This window comes from Lithobates pipiens, unplaced genomic scaffold (assembly GCF_037356315.1).
Source record: "Lithobates pipiens isolate NorthernLeopardFrog02 unplaced genomic scaffold, aLitPip1_a1.2 Scaffold_19, whole genome shotgun sequence".
Lineage (NCBI taxonomy): Eukaryota > Metazoa > Chordata > Amphibia > Anura > Ranidae > Lithobates > Lithobates pipiens.
The window spans coordinates 339,859,116-339,882,874 of NW_027507764.1; the positions used below are offsets into that span (position 1 = coordinate 339,859,116).

General features: G+C 43.5%; 1 protein-coding gene across 2 annotated transcripts in view; it reads left to right on the top strand.

Annotated features, from left to right (window-relative positions):
• The window catches only part of BPHL (biphenyl hydrolase like), a 67,802-nt gene that overhangs the window by 22,699 nt on the left and 21,344 nt on the right, over nt 1–23,759 (top strand). For both annotated transcript variants that reach the window (XM_077492113.1, XM_077492112.1), the window contains exons 5-6: nt 4,749–4,880; nt 9,936–10,059. In XM_077492113.1, coding sequence (XP_077348239.1) covers nt 4,749–4,880; nt 9,936–10,018 — 215 coding nt within the window. In that variant the 3' untranslated portion in view covers nt 10,019–10,059. The remainder of the gene's footprint in view (nt 1–4,748; nt 4,881–9,935; nt 10,060–23,759) is intronic.

The window sequence follows — 23,759 nt, forward strand, 5'->3', positions numbered from 1 at the left end:
GTTTTTATATAGTGCCAGGGACCCCGATATACTACCTAATAAAAATTTGAACCCCCTGATTGCCCCTAGTTAACCCTTTCACCACTGATCACCGTATAAGTGTTACGGGTGACTCTGGTTAGTTTGCTTTTTATAGCATCGGGGCACCCACCATTTATTACCCAATAAAGGTTTAACCCCTTAATCACCCGGCGGGTGATATCAATTAGGTTTTAGGGTCAGGGTCTGCGTCGCCCCAGGCAGCGCTAGGTTAGTGCCAGTACCGCTAACACCCACACGCAAAGCATAAACCTCCTGTAGTGGTATAGAATCTGAACAGATCAATATCTGATTTGATCAGATCTATACTAGCGTCCCCAGCAGTTCAGGGTTCCAAAAAAACGCATTGTTAACGGGATCAGCCCAGATACCTGCTAGCACCTGCGTTTTGCCCCTCTGCCCAGCCCACCCAAGTGCAGTATCGATCGATCACTGTCACTTACAAAACACTAAACACATAACTGCAGCGATCGCAGAGTCAGGCCTGATCCTGTTTTTTTGGTAGCATTTTATATTTAAATCCGGAAGGCAGTGCTTGGTTTTTGGGGTCCCGTACGTGGCTAGGCTCCCAAAAAGTCCCCCACATGTGGTATCCCCGTACTCGGGAGAAGCAGCAGAATTTATTTTGGGGTGTAATTTGACTTATGCCCATAGCATGTGTGAGCAATATATCATTTAGTGACAACTTTGTGCAAAAAAAAAAAGTTTGTAATATTCCCGCAACTTGTGGCAAAATATAAAATATTCCATGGACTCAACATGCCTCTCAGTAAATAGGTTGGGGTGTCTACTTTCCAAAATTGGGTCATTTTGGGGGGTTTTGTGCTATTTTGGCATTTTATGGCCTTCGAAACTGTGATGGGTAGTGAGGAGTCAAATCAAAAATTTGCACCCTTAGAAATCCTGAAGGTGGTGATTGGTTTTCGGGGTGCCGTGCGCGACTAGACTCCCAAAAAGTCCCACACATGTGGTTTCCCCATACTCAGGAGAAGTAGCGGAATATATTTTGGGGTGCAATTCCACATATAACCATGGCATGTGTGAGCAATATATCATTTAGTGACAACTTTTTGTAAAAAAATAATTTTTTTTTTAGTTTTTGTCATTATTCAATCCCTTGGGACAAAAAAAAAAAATATTCAATGGTCTCAACATGGCCCTCAGCAAATAGCTTGGGGTGTCTACTTTCCAAAATGGGGTCATTTGGGGGGATTTTGTGCCATCTTGGCATTTTATGGCCTTCAAAACTGTGATAGGTAGTGAGGAGTAAAATAAAAAATGTATGCCCTTAGAAATCCTGAAGGCGGTGCTTGGATTTCGGGGTCCCGTACGCGGCTAGGCTCCCAAAAAGTCCCACACATGTGGTATCCCCATACTTGGGAGAAGTAGCAGAATATATTTTGGGGTGCAATTCCACATATAACCATGGCATGTGTGAGCAATATATCATTTAGTGACAACTTTTTGTAAAAATTTTTTGTCATTATTCAATCCCTTAGGACAAAAAAAATAAATATTCAATGGGCTCAACATACCCATCAGCAATTTCCTTGGGGTGTCTACTTTCCAAAATGGGGTCATTTGGGGGGGGGGGTTTGTACTGCCCTGCCATTTTAGCACCTCAAGAAATGAGATAGGCAGTCATAAATTAAAAGCTGTGTAAATTCCAGAAAATGTACTCTAGTTTGTAGACGCTATAACTTTTGCGCAAACCAAAAAATATACGCTTATTGACATTTTTTTTACTAAAGACATGTGACTGAATAAATTTTGCCCTCAATGTATGACTAAAATTTAGTTTATTCGATTTTTCTTATAACAAAAAGAAGAAAATATATTTTTTTTTCAAAATTTTCGCTCTTTCCATTTATATCGCAAAAAATAAAAATCGCAGAGGCAATCAAATACCATCAAAAGAAAGCTCTATTTGTGGGAAGAAAAGGACGCAAATTTCGTTTGGGTGCAATATTGCATGACCGCGCAATTACCAGTTAAAGCAGCGCAGTGCGAAATTGGAAAAAGACCTCTGGTCCTTAAGGTGTTTATTGGTGTGGGGCTGTAGTGGTTAAATAGCACCATTTCTATGTCCATTTTCATTTTTGCTGATGTGGTTTGCAATATGTATTGTAAAGATGAAGCTCCCCTTTAAAATTTCACCCTAATTGCAATCAATTGCCATTGTAAATCTACAGTGCCTTGCAAAAGTATTCACCCCCTTGGCTTTTTACCTATTTTGTTACATTACAGCCTTTAGTTCATTGTTTTTTTAACCGCTTAAGCCCCGGACCATTTGGCTGGCCAAAGACCAGACCACTTTTTGCGATTTGGCACTGCGTCGCTTTAACTGACAATTGCGCGGTCGTGCGACGTGACTCCCAAACAAAATTGTCGTCCTCTTTTCCCCACAAATAGAGCTTTATTTTGGTGGTATTTGATCACCTCTGCAGTTTTTATTGTTTGCGCTATAAACAAAAAAACAGCGACAACTTTGACTGTTTGCTATAATAAATATCCCCAACAACTATATATAAAAAAAAAATTTCCCTCAGTTTAGGCCGATACGTATTCTTCTACATATTTTTGGTAAAAAAAAAATCACAATAAGCGTATATTGATTGGTTTGCGCAAAAGTTATAGCATCAAAATAGGGGATATTTTTATTAATAATATTTTTTTTTTTACTAATAATGGCGACGATCAGCAATTTTTTTTATTTTTATTTTTATTTATTTTTCGTGACTGCGACATTATGGTGGACACGTCGGACAATTTTTACACATTTTTGGGGCCATTGACATTAATACAGCGATTAAAATTGCATTGATTACTGTAAAAATGTCACTGGCAGTGCAGGGTTAAAACTAGGGGGCAGTGAAGGGGTTAACGTGTGTCCTAGTACATGTTCTAACTGAAGGGGGGGATAGGACTGTGCAGGGAAACTAACAGATCGCTGTTCATACTCTGTACGAACAGACAGTCTGTCAGTTCACTCCTCAGAGAACTGGAAACTGTGTGTTTACACACACAGCTCCTGCTTCTCCATGTGCCCAGTGATCGAAACCACCGGGCACTCGCATCGGCTCGGGGAGCGAGCAGGGGGCCGTTTATGTTACCGACGTTGCATAACGATTCGTGCAGCCAAGCCATGTTGTCGTAGTACAACTGCAGCAGCTGGTCGGCAAGCGGTTAATCTGAATTGTATGTGATGGATCAGAACACAATAGTCTAAATTGGTGAAGTAAAATTAGAAAAATATATACATAAAACAATTTTTCAGAAATAAAAAAAAACTGATGAAATGATGTTCACCTATGTGTAATCTAAGTGTCACGTGATCTGTCATTACATATACACACCTTTTTGAAAGGCCCCAGAGGCTGCAACACCTAAGCAAGAGGCACCACTAACCAAACACTGCCATGAAGACCAAGGAACTCTCCAAACAAGTAAGGGACAATGTTGTTGAGAAGTACAAATCAGGGTTAGGTTATAAAAAAAAAAAAAAATATCCAAATCTTTGTTTATTCTTAGGAGCACCATCAAATCTATCATAAACAAATGGAAAGAACATGGCACAATAGCAAACCTGCCAAGAGACAGCGGCACACCAAAACTCATGGACTGGGCAAGGAGGGCATTAATCAGAGAGGCAGCACAGAGACCTAAGGTAACCCTGGAGGAGCTGCAGAGTCCCACAGCAGAGACTGGAGTATCTGTACATAGGACGACAATAAGCTGTACGCTCCATAGAGTTGGGCTTCATGGCAGAGTGGCTAGAAGAAAGCCATTACTTTCAGCAAAAAACAAAATGGCACATTTTGAGTTTGCGAAAAGGCACGTGGGAGACTCCAAAAATGTATGGAGGAAGGTGCTCTGGTTTTGAGACTAAAATTTAACTTTTTGGCCATCAAAGAAAAAGCTATGTCTGGCGCTAAACCAACACATCACATCACCCAAAGAACACCATCCCCACAGTGAAACATGGCGGTGGCAGCATCATGCTGTGGGGCTGTTTTTCAGCAGTTGGGACTGGGAAACTGGTCAGAGTTGAGGGAAAGATGGATGGTGCTAAATACAGGGATTTACTTGAGCAAAACCTGTACCACTCTGTGTGTGATTTGAGGCTGGGACAGAGGTTCACCTTCCAGCAGGACAAAACACTGCGAAAGTAACACTTGAGTTGTTTAAGGGGAAACATGTAAATGTGTTGGAATGGCCTAGTCAAAGCCCAGACCTCAATCCAATAGAAAATCTGTGCTCAGACTTAAAGATTGCTGTTCACAAGCACTAACCATCCAACTTGAAGGAGCTGGAGCAGTTTTGCAAGGAGGAATGACCAAAAATCCCTGTGGTAAGATGTGGCTCATAGAGACTTATCCAAAACGTCTTGGAGCTGTGATAGCTGCAAAAGGTGGCTCTAAAGTATTGACTTTAGGGGGTGAATAGTTATGCACATTGACATTTTCTGTTATTTTGTCCTATTTGTTTGCTTCACAAAAAAATAAACATCTTCAAAGTTGTGGGCATGTTCTGTCATTTAAATGATGCGAATCCTCAAACAATCCATGTTAATTCCATGTTGTGAGGCAACAAAACAGGAAAAATGCCAAGGGGGTGAATACTTTTGCAAGGCACTGTAACATGTGGTGCATGAACTGTGTGATATTCAAAACAGCAATACACACTAACCTGTCTTTCAACCTATTTAGCTGTAAAGGATGTGTCAAACTGGAGTCAAAAGATGAGACAGCCCATGGAAGATTTGTATGGAAAGGAGTATTTTGCAAACACATTTTCTGCTTGGGTTGATGCTATCAGTCAGTTTCTTAATGTATCGAATGGTAAGTCTGTTCATTAATGACAAGTATGTCAAGAAATGGCTTGTCAGATTGCCATCTTTCATCTATATTTGATACTAGTGTATCATAGAAGTACAAGATCTGATGTATCACTCTCAATCCTCCTTTTTTTTTTTTTTTTTTTTAAAGCAGTATTAAACCCAAAAACAAACATTTATTATATTGCAGTTAACAGTTCCTAGATGTGATGGCTGTATTCGTTCCCTTTTTTTAGGCTTTCTGTTTTCATCTGGTAATTCAACCAGCAAATCTGTTATTTTTCACTGCACAAACTCTTTAGCAGAATATATCAGTTTACATGGATGAGACAAACCACCTAACACTAACAGGGGTGATCAGCTTTTGTTTATTCATGTAACAGCTTTATCTCAAAAGGAAAATGGCTTTATGCTGTAGTGTAACTGATTAGAAAGTGTGAGCTGGAGTTTGGCCTCAATTTGTTAGTGGTTATAAATCTGCTAACTCATTAAACACTCCACTCCCCCTTTATAATGAGGCTGTCTGCTGTGCCTATGCTCAATCCTCCAAAGATCTGTCTAATTTACAAAGTGTGTCACTGGCCAGATCACCACGTGAAAACAGAGATTGAAATGCCAAACAAAAGAAAACAAATGCAGACACCACATCTGATTGGTAAGCTGCAATATATTACACTTTTTGTTTTGGGTTTAATGCTGCTTTAACCACTTGCTTACTGGGCACCTAAACCACCCTCCTGCCCAGACTAATTTTCAGCTTTTATTGCTGTCACTCTTTGAACAATTGCAAGGTCATACAGCACTGTACCCAAATAAAATGTTTATCATTTTTTCCCACAAATAGAGCTTTCTTTTGGTGATATTTGATCACATCTGGGTTTTTTTATTTTTTGTTAAAGAAAATTAAAAATGGCAGAATTTTAAAAAAAAAAATACAAAACCGTTTTATATTTTGTTAATAAATTTTGTAAATTTGATGTACGCAGATGTTTCTGCACTGATGGGCTGCATTGATGGGCACTAATAGGCGGCATTGGTGGGCACTGAGAGGTGGCACTGATGGATGCCACTGAAGGGCATTGATGGGTGGCACTGATAAGCACTAATAGGTGGCACTGATAGCTGGCACTGGGCACTAATAGGTGGCAGTGATGGACACTGATCGGCGCTGATAGGCAGCACTGCTAGGTGGCACTGATGAGGCACTGATTGGCAACACTGGTGGGCATTGATAGGTGGCACTCGTGGGCATTGATAGGCGACACTGATTGCTGGCACTTATGCACTGATTCGTGGCACTGTGTGGGCACTAGCAGGTGGCACTGGAAGGCAGTATTTGTGGGCACAGATGAGGCGGGCACATGTCCCTTGCACTGAAACCGGTGTTCGGCTTTTTTTTCTCCTCGCTGTCAGCGCGAGGAGAAAAAAAAAGATGATTACCAATCTTCTGTTTACATCACGTGATCTGCTGTCATTGGCTGACAGCTGAAAACATGGTAAGAGGCCAGGATTGGCCCCTTACTCCTATCTGTGATCACCCGAGTCTCATTGACTCAGTGATCAGGGGGCGTACGGAGAGTGTGCAAAGGGGAGGACATCTATTGACAGCCTCCCGGCAAAGCAGATCTGCGCTGTAGCCGTCATTCGGCTATAGCGTGGATCTGAAGGAGTTAAAGCACCTGCGGGGGGGGGGGGGCTGTGGGTGACTGAGCATCTGCATTGCATTTGCTTCCTGATAAGCACTCCATTGATAATCAGGACCACAGTAGGAGTACTGGGTAGATGCTCAGGGTCCTCATTCCCTACTCCGTGGCTGCAGTGCAGTTGGTGTTCCCTTGCAACTCTGCAGCACCTCAGCAAGTACTAAAACAGTACATGATTAAGCTACTCTGAAAGCATGGACAACAGCTTTGTGTTTTGGAAAGACTTGGACAAAGTCAGATGCAAGCTGAGGATCTTGACCCGTGTACCCGCTGAAGGGATGGAGATGAAATCAGTTGGGTGAGCTGGTATTGTCAACTTAACTGCGCAGTAGCTAGGGTTGGTGTGGAGGTTTCTTGTGTGTATTGGGGTGCATGGTGCTGTGCATATTGAGTTTGGTGGTGTTGTGTGTATTGGGGTGTGGTGCTGTAAACATTGGGGTGTATATACTGTATACATTGGAGTACATGGTGTAGTGTCTTGGTTTAAATTGTATTGCAGGGTTGCATGGTGGGTATGAAAACGGAATATTTCAGTCTCTCTTTATATCATATGCATGTAAAAGAATGTGGTGTGTGCGTGTGTATGCGCACGCGCCTTGAAAGTAATTTAGTAATTTTCAGTGGTGGCGTAAATGTTAATGTTAACAGGACCAAAGTCCTAGTGATCAGGGTTTGAAGACTCTGCAACTGTGCCCCTTAAAGGGCCTTAAAGGGACCATGACTCAAATATTGGGTGGACTGTACCTGCCATCCAGGACACATTCCCGGTGTCCTGTACTAAAAAAAATATATATATATATTCTTTTAATTTTTTTTACTAGTAATGGGGGCGATATGCGAATATATATAATTTTTTTATTTTTTTTTTTATTTTTTTTTGCGGGACTGCAACATTGCGGCGGACAGATCAGACACTTCTGACACATTTTTTGGGACCAGTGACATTTATACAGCGACCAGAGCTAAAAATAGCTACTGATTACTTTTTAAATGTCACTGGCAGGGAAGGGGGTTAACACTAGGGGGCGATCAAGGGGTTAAGTGTTACCTCGGGAGGTGTTTATATCTGTGGGGGCAGTGTACTGACTAGAGGAGGAAATAGATTGCTGTTTCTGATCACTAGGAACAGCAGATCTCTCAATACTCCCCTGTCAGAACAGGAGTCTCTTTACATTGACAGATCCCTGGCTCTCTGAGGAGCGATCACAGGTGCATCCGCTCCAGCGTCACACCGCGGACGCACACATGCCCCCTATCGCTCTTAAAGCTGCTGACGTACACCTACAGCAATTTGCGCAGACAAGGCCAACCGGCCGCAGTATAATGAGGGCGGCTGGTCAACAACCGGTTAAAGAGAAGGGTAATAAGATATGAAAGTTGTTAGGGCTAGGTAAATTGTAATATTGTATTTTAGCAGAGACATACTTTTACTTTGTTTGAATCGCTCAATCTAATCTAAGTGGATTGTGCAATCAGAAAGGTGTGTGTGTGTGTGTGTTCTGCTCAGTAAGCATGAAGCATTAACGTAAAGCTCTAACAGATCTAGACAAATCTGAGTATGATTACTGCCAGTGAAACCATTGGTAAAGGGCAGTAAACAGAAAGGTAGCCAAAATTATATGCAAATGTTAAAGGATAAGTTTACCTTTTGAAACATGTTACACCCATATTCAGGGTGTAATATGTTAGATGCACCGCCCCCCGCGCCACCCCCATCATTTCCAAAACTCGTGACAGCGAGCGGGGGATCCTTGCACAAGTCGGCTTGTATTTCAGAATGAACTACTATGGTGCTCTACCCTTTTTTTTTTTTTTTTTACCCAAAAAATAAGCCTTACCCCCAAAATAAGACCTAACGTGAGTTTCTGGGATGGCTGTAATATATAAGCCCTACCCCACAAAAAAAGCCCTAGTTAAAGTCTTTGTAAAATCATGTAATCCACTCTATCCATTTCACAGATAAATTTCCCCCAAAAAAACATATTTTCTGGCAGTGCCCCTCCCGAGACGAGACTCTGGATCCGCCCCTGGCTCATGTTATGCCGCTTTTACAACGCACTCAAGACACCTTAAAAAAAATCTGTTGGTTTTTCTCTCTGTACGCCAAAAGAAAGTTGGTCCTAATTAGCACCACTTTTGATTTTGGTGCATAAAGAGACTCAATGTAGAAAGAGCACATTAATGCAACACAATGTGGAAATGGCGCGTTTTATAACTACCTGAATTTGGTGTGCTAGTGGCTGTCAGAAGCAAAAGTGCCAATTATCATCTGAAACTTGGCATGATCTGTCACCGGCCATGTACACGGGATACGGCTGATGACCTATCAGCCTTCCCAGTTTGTTGCCGGTACCATGTGGTCACTGTGACCAATCACAGCAGGTCACATGACCGTTGTACACAATGGATGGCTTTCTTTCATGCCATCCATTCTGTACAACTGTGTTGCTAGCTGTGATTGGTCAATTTGATCACATGGTATAGACGGGGCTAATCACAGCCCATCTGTGCCATGTGATTAGCTTTGACCAACCACAACAAAACAGACTGAATGATTCAGTTTAATTCAGTAAAATGCTTGCTTATAGCAATGTTATAAGCAAACATAATGTGTAAAAAAAATAAATAAATAAATAAAAACATCCTTATCACTTCCTTAGAGCAGTACAATGTTATTATTGCTCTGGTCAGTGTGTTTCAAAAAAATTTAATAATAAAATAGTATAGTGTGTGTATGGGGTTTTTTTTTTTTTTCGTACTGTCACCAGTCAGTGTCCCTAATCACTGCCACGCCAGTTAAATGATGACGTTGTACTGCACTGGTGACAGTATGTAAAAAAAAAAAAAAAAAAAAAAACATGCCTCTTACTAAATACATTGGTCTACTTTCCAAAAAGAGGTTATTTGAGGGGTATTTCTACTGTCCTGGCATTTTAGGGCCTCAAGAAATTAGATAGTACATAAGGAGTGATCAATATTTATATATATATATATATATATATATATATATATATATATAGCCTCTACCTTTCCTGGAGTCTAAATAATATACACTGATTTGGGTTATCGTCACTAAAGAAATGAAGCAGAATACATTTTGGGCCAAATTTATGAAGAACAATTATTTATTTGCAAAATTTTATAACAGAAACGAATGCATTTTGTATTCAAAATTTTCAGTCTTTTTTTTTTCATTTATTTAGCAAAAAATAAAAAACCCAGTGGTGATTAAATACCACCAAAAGAAAGCTCTATTTGTGTGAACAAAGAAATATTTAAATATTTGGTTTATTAGCAGATATTTTAAGAGCCTCCTGTACAATCCCCAAGATTGATGTAATTTATTTTTCTTGTAGGTGATATATGTCAGCACTTGCTACCATTAATTGATTGTCCAACATTAATTATTCATGGTGTTAAAGACCCAATGGTTCCATAATTTCATCCAGAATATCTTCATCAGCACATTAAAAACTCAAGGTAAGAAATAAACTTAAATTCTATCCTGGGCTAGGTTCACATATGTGCATTTGTGTGCACACGTCACGGGTACAGCAGCTCATTCATTTGAATGGGCTGCTGCACCTGCCAGAAACATGGGGAAAGATGTCCCCGCTCTTTTTTAAAAACACGCTGCATGCTGCTGCACGTGTAATTTCACGTGCACAGGTGCAATGCTGGGGGTCGGGCATTAAGAATGACTTTTCATAAACAGACGGACATGCTACTCAAGGTTTGATGAGTTTTAGGGGCATAGGTAAGTGATAGGGCTTAAGTGCTCAGGACCTTTTTTGACTCTGTACTGACTCGAGAGTTACTTTTAAGAGCAAAATTAGGATCTCGGAGATGAATACAAAATAAATCTAGTAGGATACATAATTCCTCTTATGCTTTTGAGTCTCCTGGAGCAACAATTAACTGAACTAAACCATGAGACTACTTTTATATGGGAGGTCTGATCAGGTCCACCTGTCAGTTTTTCAGACTGAATTGATCTGATGGTGTATTCACCCCTATGGACAGGTGGGTGTAAGTGGACTTGTGTCCATTTACACCTGCCTACCCCAGGGTCTTATCCGATCTGCTCATACAAAAGCAAAAATAGAAGGGGATCCATTCACTTCTGTTCACGCAGATCTGATTGCAGGTAGCTGGGTGTAATTGGACAGCCAGAGTCCGCTTACTCCCGGTCTGCCCATAGAGCAGAGCGGGTTCTGTCCTTGTCCACTTGCAGAAACTGATCAGACACGGATGTGTCACCCGCCTGCTGGGTTCCAATCAGCAGGAGATCTATGAGCTGATCCCTTGCTCATTGGAATGGATTCCACACAGAATGAGCCCTGTGTGACTGGGGCCTTACACCACCCTTCTCTCACTGATGCATGCAGAAAGGGGGAGATATCACCGCTCCAGGAGGACAGACAGATGGTAAACCTCTCTCTTGGTTCGGAAGCCGTAGGTGCTGACAATTGCTAATAATAATAAATAATAATAATAAATAAACAGGAACTGATTCTGGACAGCCACACTCTTGAAAAATTGCCTTCATTTATTTAGAAAAGTTCACATCAAAATCGAAGATGAAAATCACAACAGACAAATTTTTTCATGTTACAACCAAAAACGTAATATACGTATTTTATTGGGATTTTATGTGATAGACCATCACAAAGTGGCACATAATTGTGAAGTGGAAGGAAAATGATCAGTGGTTTTCAAACTTTTTTACAACTGTTTATCTGAAAAGAGGTGGTGTGTATTTATAGTCAGCCCCCTTTACTCTGAAACCCCTAACTAAAATCTAGTGTAACCAATTGCCTTCAGAAACCACCAAATTAGTAAATAGTCTAATCTCAGTATAAATGGCTGTTCTGTGGAGCCCTCAGAGGTTTGTTAGAGAACCTTAGTGAACAAACGGCATGATGAAGGCCAAGGAACACACCAGACAGATCAGGGATAAAGTTGTGGAGGGTTAGGTTAGAAAAAAAATATCCCAAGCTTTGAACATCTCACAGAGCACTGTTCAATCCATCATCCAAAAATGACACAACTGCAGACCTACCAAGACATAGCAATCCACCTAAACTGACAGGCCAGACAAGGGGAGCATTAATCAGAGAAGCAGCCAAGAGGCCCATGATAACTCTGGAGGAGCTGCAGACATCCACAGGTCAAGTGGGCAAATTTGTCCACAGGACAACTATTAGTTGTGCACTCCACAAATCATTATTATTTTTTTTTTTTTTTTTTTTTTTTTTTAAGAGAAGCCATGAGGGGGACACTGTTCACAGACACACTGCATCCAATCTGACAGAGCTTGATCTATTTTGCAAAGAAGAATGGTCAAAAATGTCACTCTATAGATGTGCAAAGCTGATAGAGACATCCCCAAAAAGACTTACAGCTCTAATTGCAGCGAAAGGAGGTTCTACAAAGTATTGACTAAGGGGGGGGGGCTGAATACAAATGCACGCCACAATTAGATTTTTATTTGTAAAAACAATTAGAAAACCATTTATCATTTTCCTTTTCTTCACAATTATGTGCCACTTTGTGTTTGGTCTCTCACATAAAATACCAATAGAATACATTGACGTTTTTGGTTGTAACATGACAAAATATGGAAAATGTCAAGGGATATGAATACTTTTTCAAGGCACTGCAAATAAGCTACTGCAAGTAATCTAAAACATTGCCTAAAACCCCTTCACGCCGATCTTAAGCATATATGCGGCCTCGGCATGAAAGGGTTATACTGAGATGTTGCAGGCATCACCCCGGTACCATTTTTTAAAGTGGGCGGTCGGCTCTTCAGGAAAATCAACCGATGAGTCTAAAAGCCGCTCGGCTGTTATCCCAGGGGAGCGGGTGGGGACCTTCTCCCGCCACCTTCCTCCACTCTTCCCGTCCCACTGGGAGACCCGAGCACCCAGCCGGAACTTCTGCACTCGGCTCCGATCTGCAATCGCGGAAGCAACATCACAAGGTCACTTCCGTTTTACTCAGCCTCCAATGGCGCCGATTAAAAAAAAAAAGACAGTATTAAGTCGTGCCCGCAAATGTAAACGGTGTTCAAATCACACATATGAGGTATCGCTGCGATCGTCAGAGTGAGAACAATAATTCTTGCAAAATAACTTTTCTATAACTCTAATCTGGTAACTGTTAAATGTTTTTTAAAGTGTTGCCCATGGAGATTTTTAGGTACCGTAGTACCAAAGTCTTTCAAAATGCGTTTGAAAGACCGCTGCGCAAATACCATGTGACATAAAATATTGCAATGATCACCATTTTGTTCCGTAAGTCTCTGTTAAAAAATATATATAATGTTTGGCATCATAATTCAGCACAGGCGTAAGTTCCTTCTGCCAAACATATGATTCATTTGTAAATCCAAGCCTCCGAGCTGCTGTCGGCTGTTGTCCGATATCACTCACCATAGGCTTCACTGGTTATAAGATTTACTGTCTAGGGGTTACCATCTCATCCATTTGGAGATGAGCATGTATTGTTTGTACGGGTTCTGTGGATGATTATGGTGGTAATTAGACCCATCTAGTGCCTTGTCTGCACTTGATTAGCCTGGGGGGCTGGGTGGTTGTTAGGTGTTTGTTTCAGAGTAAGGGGTGGCATACACTCTACAACCAATTCGTATCGGATTCATTTAATACTCCTTACAACCGATTTTGTATCGGAGTCATTTCTCTTTACAACATTGCATACTTTCTACCGTTGCCATTGGTTGTTTCCCCCATGGCGTGTGTTTTTAGTTCCCGCAGCAGAACTTGTGAATCGTTTATACACGTTTCTTCTTTTATTTATTTACCAAACCAAAGTTATTTTCTGTATGCCATGCACGGCGCCATACCACACGACCGTTATTTCTGTCAGAATAAACTCTGATGGTTTTTCTGACAGAGTTCAGACGAAACGGACTTGCCTACACATGATCACACCAAAGTCTGATCGTTTAGAACGCAGTGACGTACAACACGTACGATGGGACTAGAAAAAAGAAAAATAGCCAGTAGCCAATAGCTGCTCTTGCGTCGTTTTTGGTCTGTTGGAATAGGATACAGACCAACGGTTTTCCCAAAAGGAATTGATTCCGTCGGAAAGATTTAAAACATGTTCTATTTGTAGGTCCGTCAGAATTTTTGAAGAAAAAAGTCAGATGAAGCCCACACTTGATCAGAATATCCGATGAAATGATTCCATCTGACCTTTTCTGCCAGAAAGTCTGGTCATGTGTATGCGGAATTGGGGTGTGTTGCACACCCACTCCAGTCCAATGCGAAACCGGTCACCAGATCACTGTCGCAGGTAGGATTCGTTACCGTGTTTGTCATGTCAAAATTCGTGGCCACTCACGGTGTCACTCGAGCCATATGTTCGGTTCCCGCAGTGGAACTTACAAATTATTCATAGACACTTCTTGCATTCTATTTTCTACACAAAACCCTGTTGTTTTGCCTCATGCACGGCATCACTCCACACCTTCCCAATATTTTGCATTCCAGCCACAGTCCGCTGTGAACTCACTCGCATGGCCCACTGTCGCAAGTAAGATTTGTTACCACATTCTTTATGTCCTATCAATTCGTTACCATTCGTTGTCTCCCATATCATTCGTTAGTTGCCCCTATGGAACTTGCCAATCAAACAGACGTTGTCCTTATCCCTTATTCTGCTCATTTAAAGGTACGGTAAGCCAACAAACAAGACAGGTGTTTCTATCCTTTTCTTAGTAACCCAATTCTCATTCGTTGAGACCCTTGCAGCCATGCAAAACCATCTCAGCAGCCTGTCACTCTTGTTGATACCCTTGCAAAATGCAATATTTTCTGTTAACCCTCACACAATAAAAAAAAAAAAAAAAATATATAAAGATAATAATATATAATAAACCTTTACCACCACGCCACCTCGGCCCAGCAACCTGACACCTGTTGAGACTCTTGTAACTATGCAAAATCATGTCAGCAGCCTGACACCCTTGTTGAGATCCTTGCAAAACACAATATCGTCTCAGCAACCTCTCACTTGTCAAAAAAATAAATACCCCCTTTGTCACCACACAATCTTGGCCCAGCAGCCTGACACCTGTTGAGACCATTGCAAATGCAATACCGTCTCTGCAGCCCCACACTCATCGAGACCCTTGCAACCACGCAATATCGTCTCGAGCAACCTCCCACTCATCAAGACTTTTGTGACCATGCAGTCTCGCCCCAGCAACCTGACAGTTATTGAGACCCTTACAGCCGGACAAATCGTCTTACGCCTCATGTACACTGCTGCTGGTAAACAGACGTTTAGGAGCAGTTGGGCGTTTTTTTTTTTCAGCTGCTCCTGAACTCTCCTCTATGTCATCTTATCAGTACATATACACAGGGTCGTTTATAGTCGTTTCTAAGCAGTTGAGCTTAGAAGCTTTTTGGAACACTAAAAAAATGGGTTCAGAGGCATTTGAAATGTCGTTTTCACTTTAACAAAAAAAAAGTCAGGCAATGTTTTCTCAGCAGCTGCCACTCATTTGAGACCCTTGCAAAACGTCATCTCAGCAACCTCACACTCGTCTAGACCTTTGTGACTGCGCAATCTCGTCTCAGCAACCTGACACCTGTTCAGCCATACAAAATCGTTTCAGCAACCTGACACTCATTTGAGACCCTTGCAAAATGCAATATTGTCTCAGCACCCCCTCACTCGTCAAGACCCTTACAACCATGCAATTTCATTATATTAAAAAAAAACCCTTATACTCATCGAGACCCTTGCAATCATGCAAAATCGTCTCAGCAGCCTGACACTCTCTCTAAGACCCTTGCAACCACGCAATATCATCTCAACACAACTTCATACTCATTGAGACCCTTGCGACCACACAATATCGTCTAAGCAAACCAGACTGAGACCCTTGCAACCACGCAATATCACCCCAGAAACCTGACACCCTTGCAACCACAGAATATCGTCTCCAGTAGTATAAAACACTTTGCAGTATGCACCTACGTGCAAACCCGCTTACAAAGTAGCCAAAACACCTCAGTGACAAACAATCAGCCACACAAACCCGCAGTGCACATAGTTGGCCATTCATCTCTAGTGGCACACGGGCCACTCATCTTTTCTTCATCTTTCTCCCTGAGGTTAGTTCAGATTTCCATCTGGCACCAGGTTGGATTTTATTTCCCCAGATAAAAAAAAAATATATAACCATAAATAGGAGGGGGAAGAACATACAGTTTGCATCTTCACCAGGGTCAGTCACATGACAGGGGTGAGACAGTTCATTTCAGGTAAAGTCACACCAGGCCTACCGTCAGACTGTTATCTACCACCTCGATGACTCCCTGCTCACCGAACCAGGCACACTACTGGCAGATTTAGACAGGTTGAGGATAGCTTTCAGCAATCTCAACGTGCCCATAGCTGAGCATAAAGTGGAAGGCCTGGCACACTCTATCACCCTCCTAGGTGTCACTCTCACAAGTGTGCCATAGCCTGCCCCTGACAAACTAGCCCGTACCAGGACAGTTATCCCCAACTTCACCTGGTCTCAAGGGTGCACCATGAGGCAGTCCCAATCCTTACTAGGAATGCTGAACTTCACAATGAGGATTATTCCTCAAGGACTGTCCTTTATATCACAGATTTTAATTTTTCTCACACCAGTGCAAGATCCAGACCAAGTTCTCAAACTAGACCAAGCAGCAGTAGCAGACTTGGGTATGTGGGACAAGTTCCTCACTAGCTGAAACGTCCTTTCAATGTTCATCCCCGGCAGTACCAGCCGAGCCATCATGGGTGGTCACTGATGCCGCAGTCTACACAGCCTTTTTTCGGCCGCCACTGGTTCGCCGAACCTTGGCCCCCAGAAATTCTCTTAAATTTCTGCTTTCGCCCAGTGTTCATCACTCTTCGAGCTGTATCCCATCGTGGCAGCTGCCCAGGTGGGGGGGGGGGCACTTTAGCGGCTATCCTCCTTGCGCGTAGACCTTAAGGATGGAAGAGCGAGCTCGGTGGCTGTGGCAAAGGGGGAAGATGACAACAGTGAGTACTTCCCTTTACATTGAGAATTTAGCTGCAAGTTCCCTAATACCAGCCAGATGGTTTCTGGGCATTTGAGATAATTGAGATGAAAGCTTCTGCTAAAACCACCAGCCACAGCTTCCTCTTGCATCAGAGACCCTGTGATTATCGCAACAGTAGGTTGCCAGCCTCTCCCTATAAGCCTGATTGTAGTACATTAGAAGGGGTGAATATAGTGAAGAGGGGAGACCTGGTAGATAAAGAGTTTCTTACAGGTCAGGTATACCACTGAACAAGTTATTAAAGCAGGGTTGGTTGTGCAATGGTTTGCAGGAACTTGGAGGGTTCAGGAGTAAGGATGATCTCAGGTGTCTTTGCAAACAGCACATGCAGAGCCCTCCAGAAAGTCGGCACTTGGGAGCGCTAATCAAGCAGTGAGACATTTCCCAATCTCTGCAGCTGTGCATCAGGACAATGTCTCACTGCTTGTGATTAGCTCTCCGCAGTGCCGACTTCCTTACGGGCTCTGCACGTGCTGTTTGTGAACACGCTTCAGCTCATCCTTATTCTGGAGTAAGCTCCCCTGGTCAGCAGGTGCACTAGGTAATCCGGCCCCATTAGCCCAGCTGCTAGGAATCTGAAGTTGCTCCAAGATGCTTAAAAGCTGACCTTCTAACTTTCAACGATATGGCAGGGATCAAGCTTGGCTACAGATCAGAGAAATACAACAGTACTTTCTGGTTTTGTGCCACATGGCAGAAATGCACATCATTGAGTCTTATGACCTCTCTGCTCATTGTTATATTTCTGCACATCAGACATACACAATATTTAGGTCTGTCTGTGTTTTTTGTGTCTCTGTGCCTCTGACAATCGGTGCAGCACCACAAAGGCAATGTCTGCCGATTTTAGACATCTGATTTGACATGTTACTTTTCATGCCAAATCGCTTCAATATGGACCTAGGCTTAGGGTTGTGCTATCTCTGTTCAGAAGAGTTATATTGCTACACATCAGACATACACAAAGACTGAAGATGGTTTGTGTCCTGTATGTCCTATATTTACTGCCTTATTGTCTGCATATCAGAAAGACACAGCAGTGAAGGGTGTTTTTTCTGTTTCTCATTGTTCTACCTTGCTGCTTCTTAGGGATACACAGCAGGGGGTTGTTGGCTGCACTCCTCCAGGGAGACACAACATTGGTAACCCCTCGCTTGTTCGACCTGAAAATTGCAAATTTTTCCCTGCGACCTGTATAATCTTGAGGTCTGTGGATCCAGAGAGCAGGGACTGCTTGAAGGCGCTGCGACCTAGAATCGCACAGACATGAATGGTACCCACTGGAAGCCATGGTGTATGACTTCTCATGTATCTTGCAGCCCCAAGTTGCAGGTCGGATCTCACAGTTGTGATTACCTTAAGCTTATCTGTCCCTTCTGGGTGAAGTTTTGCAGCACAACAGGAATACAGATCATGGAGTTATTGCCTTATTTTGTGGTACACCAGAAAGATGGAAGCTGTGAAGGCTGTCTGCTTTTTTTTTCAGTTTTTATGTTGCTGCAGAAATACTCAACATCAGTGGCGTAACTAGAACCTTCAGGGCCCCGGTGCAAAAAATGATGGAGGGCCCCCCTGACCTCCGGGCCAGGGCCCTCCCCACTGATCTCAGGGGCAGCAGGACCTGGATAGAAGGGGGAACAAATCCCCTCCATTTTCCTCATGCAGCCACTGAATGCCTATCAGAGGGAGAGGAGGAGAAGCAGAATTTTAGTGGCTGCAGGAGAAAAATGGAGGGGGATTTGTTCCTCTAAATGCCCCCCCCCCCATCCAGGTGGTCAGGGGCAACATGTGTGCTATTGCAATTGTAACCCCTGTAGTTACGCCCCTGGGATGAGTGGGTGGCAGCGGTGTTAGTGGGGGATGGGATCAGTGGCGGTTGGGGAGGGATAGGATCAGTGTCATCAGTGGTGGGGGGTGGGATGCGTGGCAGCGGCGAGGGAGAGATGGGATGAGTGGCAGCGGTGGGGGGGATGGGATCAGTGGCAGCAGTGGTGGTTGGGTAGGGATGGGATCAGTGACAATGGTGGTGGTGGGGGGATGGGATAAGTGGCAGCGGTGAGGGGGATGGGATCCGTGGCAAGGGTTGTGGTGGGGGGGTGGGATCAGTGGTAGGGGGGATTGAATGGGATGAGTGGCAGAGGTGGTGGGGGAATGGGATCAGTGCCAAGGGTGATGGTTGGGGGAGGGTGGAATGGGGGGGATTGGATGGGATGAGTGGCAGCGGTGGTGGGAGGATGGAATCCATGGCAAGGATGGTGGTTGGGGGCGGTGGGTGGGATTGAGTGGTGGGGAGGGGAATGGTATCAGTGGCAAGGATGGGGTCAGTGGCAGTAGTGGTCATGGTGGATCAGTGGCAGTAATGGTGTGGGGATCAGTGCAGTAGTGGTGGTGGTGTGGGGGTATCAGTGCAGTAGTGGTGGTGGTGTGGGGGTATCAGTGCAGTAGTGGGGGGTGGTGTGGGGGTATCAGTGCAGTAGTGGTGGTGTGGGGATCAGTGGCAGTGTTGATATTGAGGGATGGGTGCCACACACTTGCAGATCACTCTGTTCCCCTTCCTTGCTGGGTCTTGCTTGGATGAGCAGTAGCACTGAGCAGAGGGGATGGGCGGGGCCTGTGAGTGCAGACAGGGCCAAAGAAGATGGGTGGAGTGGGCGGGGCCTGTGCCCGTGAGTTCAGGCAGCGAGTATGGGTGGAGAGGATGGGTGAAGTGGGCGGAGACTGTGCCCCTAAGTGTGGGATGAGAAGATGGGTGGAGAGGATGGGCGGAGCCTTGCAGCGTGCCCGTGAATGCGATCAGTAAGGATGGGCGGATCGGCAGGAGAGGATGGGCGGAGCTCCCCGTGAATGCAGTGTCCCCGTGAATGACTGTACACCGTGAGTGTAGTGTACTTTCTCCCAGGTGGCGGCGGGCCCCCCCCTACAGTGGCGGAACCAGAGGGCCCAGTCGCCAATGCGACTGGTGCGACCCTGGTAATTCCGCCACTGCTCAACATTGTTGGTGCTTTCTGTCTCATACTGCCTTACCTTACTGCACTTCAGAAAAAACACAATGCTGCAGGTGCTTGTGTCCTTTCTCAGTGTTTGGTTCTATCTGACTGCTTAACAGAAAAGATTGTCTTGTGTTCCATATTATTTTACCCTGTGGCACAGCAGAAATGCACCACATGGGAGTTGTTTTTTTTGTTTTGTTTTTTTCCCCTCCTTTCTGTATTTATAACAGTTATGACCTAGCTAGCTGTACTTCAGAAATACGCTGCATTTAGGGTTTGCACGTGTCTTTCTTTTTTTTACATCTTGGCCGCACATCAGAAAACCAAACGGTGAAGGCTGTTTGTTTGTCTACATTAAAGTTCAGATTTGGGTTTCTTCCCATATTTGATATGTCAGTTTACCTAGCCACACTTAGATGCACAACATTGTTGTCTATGCTTGTGTCCCTTTTGTCTAAATCCAATTTATTGTGCTGTGCCCACAATCTATGGCCTTTATATTTGTGATATTAACCACTTCAGGACCGCCGTATTGCCAATGTACGTCAGCACAATGGCACAGGCAGGCAGAATCACGTACATCTACGTGATTGCCTTCCAGCGGGTGGGGGGTCCCATCGGACCCCCTCCCGCTGGTTACGGCGGTCCGATTCGGTCCAGCAGCGATCCGTGATGAGGGGATGGCCGTTCGTTTTCGGCCACCCCCTCTGGATCGCTCCTGGCCAATGAGAAGCTTCCTCCCCTGTGTATTGTTTACACAGGAAGGAGGAAGTGATGTCATTCTCCTCGGGGCGGTCTTTTTGACCGGACTACGAGGAGAAGAGTAAAAGTAAGTGTGCACGAACACTACACTGACATGTAGGTACACACAGGCACACAAACCCCCCCCGATCCCCCCCCCGATCGCCCCCCGATCCCCCCCCCGCCCCCCTCCCCCCCCAGTCACAGTGTCACTGATTGCATTGATCATTTCTTTACTGATCAATGCATTCAGTGTCAGTTGTGACAGTAAAAACTGTCAGGACAGTTAGTGTTAGGTCCAGGGTAGCCCCCTATCACCCCCCAATAAAGATTTAACCCCCTGATTGCCCCTAGAGTTAACCCTTTCACCCCCTTTTGCCAGTGTCACTAAGCGATCATTTTTCTGATCGCTGCATGTGTCGCTAGTGTCGCTAGGTAGCTAGTTATTTTTTTAGGTTCACCGCCAGGTTTTTATATCGCTAGGTACCCCGATATACTACCCAATAATGTTTTTAACCCCCTGATTGCCGCTAGTTAACCCTTTCACCCCCTTTTGCCAGTGTCACTAAGCGATCGTTTTTCTGATCGCTGCATTAGTGTCGCTACAGTCGCTAGGTAGCTAGTTATTTTTTTAGGTTCACCGCCAGGTTTTTATAGCGCTAGGTACCCCGATATACTACCCAATAATGTTTTTAACCCCCTGATTGCCGCTAGTTAACCCTTTCACCCCCTTTTGCCAGTGTCACTAAGCGATAATTTTTCTGATCGCTGCATGTGTCGCTAGGTAGCTAGTTATTTTTTTAGGTTCACCGCCAGGTTTTTATATCGCTAGGTACCCCGATATACTACCCAATAATGTTTTTAACCCCCTGATTGCCGCTAGTTAACCCTTTCACCTCCTTTTGCCAGTGTCACTAAGCGATCGTTTTTCTGATCGCTGCATTAGTGTCGCTACAGTCGCTAGGTAGCTAGTTATTTTTTTAGGTTCACCGCCAGGTTTTTATAGCGCTAGGTACCCCGATATACTACCCAATAATGGTTTTAACCCCCTGATTTCCGCTAGTTAACCCTTTCACCCCCTTTTGCCAGTGTCACTAAGCGATAATTTTTCTGAACGCTGCATCAGTGTCGCTAGTGTCGCTAGGTAGCTAGTTAACTAGGCTCCCAAAAAGTCCCCCACATGTGGTATCCCCGTACTCGGGAGAAGCAGCAGAATTTATTTTGGGGTGTAATTTGACTTCTGCCCATAGCATGTGTGAGCAATATATCATTTAGTGACAACTTTGTGCAAAAAAAAAAAAGTTTGTAATATTCCCGCAACTTTTGGCAAAATATAAAATATTCCATGGACTCAACATGCCTCTCAGTAAATAGCTTGGGGTGTCTACTTTCCAAAATGGGGTCATTTGGGGGGGTTTTGTGCTATTTTGGCATTTTATGGCCTTCGAAACTGTGATAGGTAGTGAGGAGTTAAATCAAAAATTTGCACCCTTAGAAATCCTGAAGGTGGTGATTGGTTTTCGGGGTGCCGTGCGCGACTAGACTCCCAAAAAGTCCCACACATGTGGTATCCCCGTACTCGGGAGAAGCAGCAGAATGTATTTTGGGGTGTCATTTCACATATAACCATGGCATGTGTGAGCAATATATCATTTAGTGACAACTTTTTGTAAAAAAAATTTTTTTTTTTTTTTTTTGTCATTATTCAATCCCTTAGGACAAAAAAAATAAATATTCAATGGGCTCAACATACCCATCAGCAATTTCCTTGGGGTGTCTACTTTCCAAAATGGGGTCATTTGGGGGGGATTTGTACTGCCCTGCCATTTTAGCACCTCAAGAAATGAGATCGGCAGTCATAAATTAAAAGCTGTGTAAATTCCAGAAAATGTACTCTAGTTTGTAGACGCTATAACTTTTGCGCAAACCAAAAAATATACGCTTATTGACATTTTTTTTACTAAAGACATGTGGCTGAATAAATTTTGCCCTCAATGTATGACTAAAATTTAGTTTATTCGATTTTTCTTATAACAAAAAGAAGAAAATATCTTTTTTTTTCAAAATTTTCGCTCTTTTTTCATTTATATCGCAAAAAAAAAAAATCGCAGAGGCAATCAAATACCATCAAAAGAAAGCTCTATTTGTGGGAAGAAAAGGACGCAAATTTCGTTTGGGTGCAATATTGCATGACCGCGCAATTACCAGTTAAAGCAGCGCAGTGCGAAATTGCAAAAAGACCTCTGGTCCTTAAGGTGTTTATTGGTCCGGAACTGAAGTGGTTAATAATGCATGTATCACCTTTATTTCAGACCTTCTTCTCCATGGAGGGGCCAGGAGTTCAGAGAGCCCACAGCAAAAGCCAGAAAGAATAGGCGTAGGGTGGGCATGACGGGGTTAACAGTGGGATAGATGGTGATTCAAGGGGAAGTACTAAGGTTCCTAGGAGGAGGGGTTAGGGAAGTTGTTATAATCTCCAGGGGCATGCTGGGAGATAACAGAAGCCTGGAGGAAAAGTTCCCACCCTCCCTCCCTTTTTTTTTTTTTTTTTTAGGGGTACGGTTGTATGTTTATGTATTGTGTGGATTTTCTTCATGACAGGTTCGGAAAAATTGTATGTTGTGGCAGAGAGGCGGGTGTTTTGGTCTGTGCAGGCGAAGGAGATATGGCAGAAAATAGTTCAGGAACTACCGCTGGATGGGGTCCTGATGGTGGTTTCTGGATAACTAAGGTTAGACGGAAAGTGTTATGGGGCACTGCGGACATCATTTGTCTTTGAGCCTGCTTGTCGGCTTGAGGCCTATGATTACGCTTGGAGGGGCCGCAGTGTCAGATTGTTATGGTTTTTCCAGTTGTTTAATAATTGCCTGCACAGACAAATGCCAAATAATGGTTAACAGCACAGTGGTATAGTGGTTAGCACTCTCACCTAGCAGTAAGAAGGGTCGCTGGTTTGAATCCCAACCACAACACTACCTGCCTGGAGTTTGCATGTTCTCCCTGTGCTTGCGTGGGTTTCCTCCAGGTACTCCGGTTTCCTCCCACACTCCAAAGACATGCAGGTAGGTTAATTGGCTTCTGTCCAAAATTGGCCCTAGTATATGAATGGGGACCTTGGAATGTGGGCTCCTTGAGGGTAGGGACCAATGTGAATGTGCAATGTACAGGGATAGGGACAATTGTAGACACTCACTCAGGTTGAGCTGGATGGACTGGTGTCTTTATTCAACCTTACAAACTCTGAAACTATGGTTGCTATGCAGAAGTTTTATATTTGTATATTTTGATATTTCATATTTTATTAGAGTTGTTTATTAGAATTTATTTGTTTGTTTAAATAAAGCAGGCTGCT